The sequence below is a fragment of the Armigeres subalbatus genome, chromosome 3 (genome assembly GCF_024139115.2).
Source record: "Armigeres subalbatus isolate Guangzhou_Male chromosome 3, GZ_Asu_2, whole genome shotgun sequence".
Taxonomy (NCBI): Eukaryota; Metazoa; Arthropoda; class Insecta; order Diptera; family Culicidae; genus Armigeres; species Armigeres subalbatus.
The window spans coordinates 76982485-76989444 of NC_085141.1; the positions used below are offsets into that span (position 1 = coordinate 76982485).

Sequence of the window (6960 nt, forward strand, 5' to 3'; positions counted from 1 at the left end):
TTTCACTAACAAAACAAAACTTACTAACACACTCTTTTTTTAACACAAATTGACTCCTGAAAATCTCAAATCTATTCAAAAATACCGAATCAAAGCTGTAATCTAGGGAAAGAGTAGCATTTTTAGTATCAGACGGATTATGGGTCGGGGTCATAAGTTTTCATCATTGGTATTCCAACTCCACTCTATTTCAAGGTTTGAACCTTCTACTGACCATCAACATCTTACGATTCCGGTCTCCTGCGATCCCATTCGACTGTACACATATAATAAACCAACATTGAAGCAAAACGAAATAAAATATATACAAATTAAACTACCTAAAACAAATTAAAAAAATTTAAAACATGCAAATCAACAATTTTACATGCAAAATAAAATAATCTACAAAAGTAGCATAAAGAAAGAATTCCGGAATTATATTTACATTATGTACAAAGTTACTCTAGAGTACGGTATGATTTATTTCACTAAAGTTTTCGCTATGTCGGAGTATAGCCATTTCCAATCGTAATCAACTGTGGCTATGATAACGTTATCGGCTCTTATCAGTGTGCGCGTATAGATGACTGTGAATAACCAAACTGTTTAATGCCTATTATGTCTACAGAAAGTGTTTAATGTGGTATGGCGTGGACTGTGAAACGATGAATTTGTGGCTGAAATCATGGAGAACAATCACAGTTTTTGAGGAATTTAATATCATTTTGAAGACTAGTCGAAGTATTCTTTGGCCAATTGATCATTATGGTGTTATTTCTACTCTAAAATGTGTTGTCCTGATTTCACCTACAAGTTCATCATCGTCTGCATTGTATGATAACCATACAACGGTAAGTATAGGAATTAAGCTATTTAATAGTGATTAATTTTATTGTGTAGCGACAACTAACATCGAAGAATAGAATCCTATTGCGAATAGACCGTATTTATGAGATTTATTTTGAAGCATTAGTAGTACGGGTCATCATTAAGCTATAGCCATTCCTTCCTTATCCACACACACTCACTTTGTACTCTATACACAGTCTTGTTAACTGCTGATGATGCAGCCTCAAAAACTTTTAACGAAGTTGCATGCAAGTCAGAAAACTGCATAATGCGCATAATGAAGCAGATAAGCTCGGCATAACAATGATTGAACATGCAGCGAAACAAATCATTTAATCAATTTAAAAATGATCACGAAACAATAAATACAAATTAAAATACACGATTGACTAGTTGAATGCATTCATTTATGGGGTACTTGTTGCATTAAGCAACCTCCCGTTTAGCTGCAAGTGGTTCCATCCTCGATACGAGAATTACGCAATAGGATTCAGTAAACCTCTCCAAATAGGGTTTTAACGGATCAGTTTCTCTCCTCACTATTGGCCTTCCCTCACTCAAGAACCAAAGCATTTACTGGTACCACGGATTATAATAAATATTTTCCTTTTAGGCCTTCAAATCTGCTGCGGAAAATATTCCCAGCGACTTGCCGTTCATATCGGCTACTTCGTAGGAGCTGTTGCCCTTTCTCGCAACCACGACACACGGCTTATACTGCGGACCTAATTTGGCGTTGAAGTTTTCGCCGGCCTCCGACAGCGCGAAACTCCTCTTGAAAATTCGTTGTCCGACAGAGAACGTGGGTGAGTAGCGTTTGTGGCGTAAATCGTATTGATGTTTTGTACTCTCATATGCTCTTTTCAGGTTTTCTCGGACAATGTCGTAATTTTTCTTACTGATACCTTTCAGTTTCTCGGCTCGGTCGTTCTCTGAGAGCTCACCATCTTGCTCTCTACGGTGGTCAGATCCTCGTGTGACCATCTCATGGCCGAAAATGACACGATGCGGTGTGAACTTCGTGGATCCATGCAGCGTGTTGTTCAAAACAAACTCGATCTCGGATATTTTAGTATCCCAGAGCTTTTGGTCGGTGCGGACGTATGTTCGAATCATCGAGTTTATCGTCCTGTTCAAACGCTCAGCAGGATTAGCTTGACTACGGTGTCGTGCATTGGCCCAGTGTTGTATTTCGTACTTCTTTAACAATTCCTGGAATTCCTTTGATAGGAATGTTGTCGCATTATCCGTAATCACGTATTGCGGAACGGACAGCCTACGAAACCATCGCTCTTCCAAAATGGTGCAAAGACTACCTGAAGCAATCTTCTTCACCGGAGCAAGCAAGCAGTACTTAGAAAAAATGTCTAATACGACTAACAAGTGGGCATTGCCTTGCTTGCTTCGAGGAAGTGATTGTATGTAGTCCATACACACAATTTGGAATGGTCTGGTCGCAATTCGCTGCTTCCCCATTTCTGGAGCCGTTGATAATGTGGAGTGTTTGTTCTCCTTACAAGTCTCACACAATGCGATGTACTTTTTGATGTCAGCATTCATTCTGGGCCAATAGTACTTGCGTTTGACTTTCTCAATGCACTTTTCGAACCCAATGTGCATCATTTCGTCATGCTCTTGTTGAATGACACGTTGGCGTTTGGACTCAGGCACGCATTCCTTCCACTCAAACCTGTAGTCTAGAACGTCAGACTGTGCAGCAACGAATTTAAACAATTTTCCGTCCTCGATCCGGAAGTCGACGTACTTCTCGGGATCGGTTTCTACTACCTCGAACAGAGCTCGGTACCATTTGTCCGTCTCATCCACTTCTAGGGCTTCAATCGATCGGGATAAAGCATCCGGAACAATATTTTCCTTCCCTTTCCTATGCTTTATCTCCATATCGAAGTGCTGCAGTGTTATGCTCCATCGGCTCAAGCGGGATGACGATCTCCATTTGGCTCTCATTATAAACGAAAGCGCCGATGAATCCGTGATGAGCGTGAAATGTGTTCCCTCGATATAGCATCGGAACTTTTCAATGCAGCGAAGGGCAGCCAAGCCTTCTTTCTCCGCTGCATGATAGTTGAGCTCGGCACCTTTCAGCTTCTCAGAGTGATACGCTATCACTCGCTCAATGCCATTATGTACCTGAGTGAGTACACCTGCTAGAGCCGTATCGTTGGCGTCCGTTTGTACGCAAACGGTACGCTGAAGTCAGGTTGGCCATCACTGGGGCAGTTATCATCTTCTCCTTGATGGCTCTGAACGCGTTTTCTGCTGCCTCATTCCACCGCACTTTTTTCGGCTTGTTTTTCAACAAGTCTGTCAACGGTGCGGTGAGTTCACTGAATTTATCGATAAACCTGCGGTAGTAGTTCACCATACCGAGGAATCTTCTCAATGACCTTATGGATTTTGGTGCCTCAAAGCCCAGGATCGCTTGGACTCGATCCGGGTTAGGCCGCAATCCTTTCTCAGAAAGGATATATCCGAGGTAAGGCAGTTCGTGGCAACAAAACTTGGATTTTTCCAGGTTAATGAAAAGGTTCGCCTCCTTCAATCTCCGAGCTAATTCCCTTAACTTCGCGACATGCTCCTCGAAAGTATGACTCGCCACTACTATATCGTCTAAGTAAACGAATATAGCCGGCTCGAGCTCGCCATGTCCGAGTACTCTATCCATAAGTTTACTGAGCGTTGCCGGACTATTGACTAGCCCGAAGGGCAATCTCGTAAACTGGAAAAGTCCCTTCCCTGGAACCGAGAAAGCGGTGAATCTTCTCGATGCACGGTTCAAAGGAACTTGCAGGAAGGCCTGCGAAAGGTCGATTGTAGTCAAAAATCGAAAAGGACCTAGCTGACTAAGAATCCGATTCTGATGTGGAAGAGGATATGCATCCCTTTTTGTTCGCTCATTGAGCTTTCGTGCGTCGAGACAAAGTCTTATCTCTTCGCTGTCTCGCTTTTTAACAGGGACGACTGGCAACGCCCAATCCGAGTCGGAAGGTTCGACCACTCCGTCCTTAATCATGTTGTCCAGTGCACGGTGGATTTTCTCCTGGATTACTGGACTCCACGGATACGGATTTTTCCGAACAGGATCGGCGTTGGCGAATTCGTCTCTCAGCTCGATCTTATGCTCAATGAGCCTTGTTGTTTCCAAATGACCAGGACATGCGGGTAGAAACAAACTTTTGCTTCTTCAAGTTGTCGTTTTGATTATCATTTAATTCACTAATCTCTTCTAACGGTTCTGTTTCAGCATCATCAATTGCATCAATGGGCTGAGATATCGTAGGGCGAATCCCGAAGGCTTGCCAGAAATCGTAGCCCAGAATACAACGACGACTCAGACTTGGAGCTACCAGAACTGGTAAGAGTTTGGTTTCTCCGTTAAAGGTTATTGGAACCTCTGTTGTCCCTATCACGTCTAAACTCTGTCCTCCGGCTGTTTTGAGATCTATTCTCGTGGGTCTTAATTGCAACTTGAGGGTACTAATCAGCTTTTTACTACCTATGCCCAATACTGTTTTAGCTGCTCCACTATCTAAAAGTCCAATTATAGAAATTCCAGCATTTCCACTCTCACGAATGGCCTGGAATCGTCGCTGAGAGTCACGAGCATGGTTGTCAACTCTGCCTCTTCAGCTATGTCTCCACTGACCCGCAGTAACCAAGCTGTTCGAGAGAATCTGGAACTTCTGGTTCTGTTTGAGGTCTTGTGGAGTGACTTGCAAGACTGTCTTGCCTCATTAGGCAGTCTTGTACAAGTTTTTTGATTGGCAGTATGGGCAATCTTTTGTTTTGAGTCCTGGAACCCACAGCGTAGACAAAATAGCTTACGTTCCCTTGTACACACCTCGAAATCGTGTCCACCTTCATGGCAATTAAAGCAAACGCTCTTGCCTGGAGGAATGTATGCGTTTACGATTCTCTGGAGGGCGCTTGTTCCGCTAGTGCTCGGAACTGGATTATTTTGCCGGTGTGCAGTTTCAGGATTTGGATTTGGTTTGCATACTTCTTTTTGAAACTTGTCGGTTTTCTGGACACTGAGCTGCTGTTGTTTCCAAGGTCGTTTTTGAAATTGTTGATTGTCTTGGCTGAACTGCTGCTTTCCATTTGGGTTTCCCCTATCCTGGTTCCTATTCGAAAACCTATCCTTATTTGCTCTGTATGGTTGCTGAGCTCTGACCACGTCAATCTGCACTACCTCTTTTCGCGAAAACCTACTCTCTCTGTTGATATATATGCCAGTTTATCGAATCGAATCTTTTACCAAAATCTTTCATTTTAGGTATGGAACTCACATTCGCTGCCAGCATTGCAATTCTGCAATCTTCCCTAGTATTACGGAAGAGGACGTCAAACTTTCGTTTTTCGTCCCACGGGCTCGACATGCTGCGGAAGATCCGGACCATGTCCAAGTAAAAGTCCTGGAACTTCTCTCTGGGACCCTGCTTCCGATTGTTAGCCTGCCGTTCATAGACGTAATCTATATCGACTGGTAAGAACTCTTTTTTCAGTTCAGTCACTAATTCTTTCCATGTCCCTATATCGCTACTAACCTCCATAAACCAGGATCTCGCCTTCTGAGTGAACAGATGGTGAGCTCCCTGCAACAGCTCTGCCTCAGAAAATCCTTCTGATCTGGCGTTGAAATCGACTTCTTTTAAGAATTCGTTCAACCGTCTGCCATTATCCATTCCGTCGTATTTCACCGACCACTTATGGATCGGGAACTTACTTCCGTTATTCAATGGTCTACTGTTATCCTTCCTTACCTCCTTCTTCTCATTGCTACTGTTTTCTACCACCTTCTCTTCTTCTGAATTTTTGAGTGTGTCCAACGACTCATTTCTTTGTTTTAACCAGCCTAAGAAATCTACCGATTTCGTCTGAACCTCCTCTACTTCTTTTTCCTCCGTCAAACGCTCTTCGATCTGAGTACTGTTTGATGTACCTGTATGAAGTTCCTGTTGCTGAACAACGGGCTGGACAGACTCGAGCACAGTGATGCGTTGTAGCAATTGGGTCATAATCGCTTTCAATTGTTTTATTTCGTCTGCGAATCCCTGTCTCTCGCTATCTACAACTTTAACAGACTCATTGTCCCTAGCACTAACTCTGTCAACCGTATTGCTATCTTTAGGATCGGTTTCCTTGCTATTCACAGACCTCTCACTCGTTTGTTCATTCACGTTGTTCTCTTGCTCTAACTCATCGGTTTGGTTTTCTCCTCTAAGGGTGTTCAAGCTCTCGTTTATGATTGCTAATTCTGCCTCTCGCACCTCTAACAGGTGGGAGGTGGCCGAATAGTACACATTGAGTAACTTGACACACTCCCCAGCTATCACTGCAAGGCTGTTCAATTCGTCGTCCTTCTTAGTGTTAGTTCTCAAACGCTGCATTCGGAAGAGAATGTGAATTAACCTAGTCTTAAACAATTGATCTGGAGCCTTTTTCATCGCACGCTTTTCCAAATGATTTTTGATTCCATTCAACTTATCGTCGCAAACCTCTAATTCATGAACTACCGATTCACCAACAAACAATGTTCTCAAGTCTGATTTTCCTTTTTCCTCTTTCAGGCGGCTACGCAGATTTCGTTCGGCAACGCTACGTGTGCCTTCTACCGGCATGCTACGGATCTTCAACTCGTACTCTAGCTCATCTATTGTCAGATGGCTAGGATTCATCGCGTGGTACCACGATACGAAATGGGACATAGCCATCTCTTCAACAGGCATTCAACTAAGAAAATCGAATATTGAATTAAAAAAGAAACTATGGAATCCTTTCAAGTGGATTACCACCTAAAAAAATTGAAAATCCTAGAGAAAAGAAATACTTCTGTTCAAAGAAGCTGTAAATTAAAAAAAATCCTAAAATTTGTTCACGCTCCCTAATGAAGCAAATAATTTGAAAATCCTAGTTTTAGTTCGTCTATCTTTGATAAACTTTAGTTTTTATTTGGTGTTTTACTCAACAGTCTGAAAGAATACAACACTGATCAAATTCCGGAATTCAACGCGAATCTCTCCGACTAATTCATATGCTTTTAGTAAGTTTTGCTCAATGATGGGTAGCTATTCAGACCGTTCGCTTACATCCAAGACCCCTCTTAAT

General features: G+C 42.6%; 1 protein-coding gene across 3 annotated transcripts; it reads left to right on the forward strand.

The window, feature by feature from the left end:
- The first annotated feature begins 558 nt into the window (after positions 1 to 558).
- On the forward strand, positions 559 to 6726 carry LOC134221820 (uncharacterized). Of its 3 annotated transcripts, none has more exons than XR_009982381.1 (5): positions 559 to 625; positions 1477 to 1637; positions 4097 to 4207; positions 5129 to 5338; positions 6423 to 6726. XR_009982381.1 is itself a non-coding variant. In XM_062700996.1 (4 exons), exons 1-4 carry the CDS (start codon positions 817 to 819, stop codon positions 6649 to 6651), a joined length of 567 nt encoding a protein of 188 aa, XP_062556980.1. In that variant the 5' UTR covers positions 565 to 816; the 3' UTR covers positions 6652 to 6725. The 3 variants fall into 3 exon arrangements, 1 of the variants encoding a protein (XP_062556980.1); XR_009982380.1 differs by having other exon boundaries at positions 568 to 833; positions 1445 to 1637; XM_062700996.1 differs by lacking the exon at positions 1477 to 1637 and having other exon boundaries at positions 565 to 833; positions 6423 to 6725.
- The last annotated feature ends 234 nt before the right edge of the window (positions 6727 to 6960 follow it).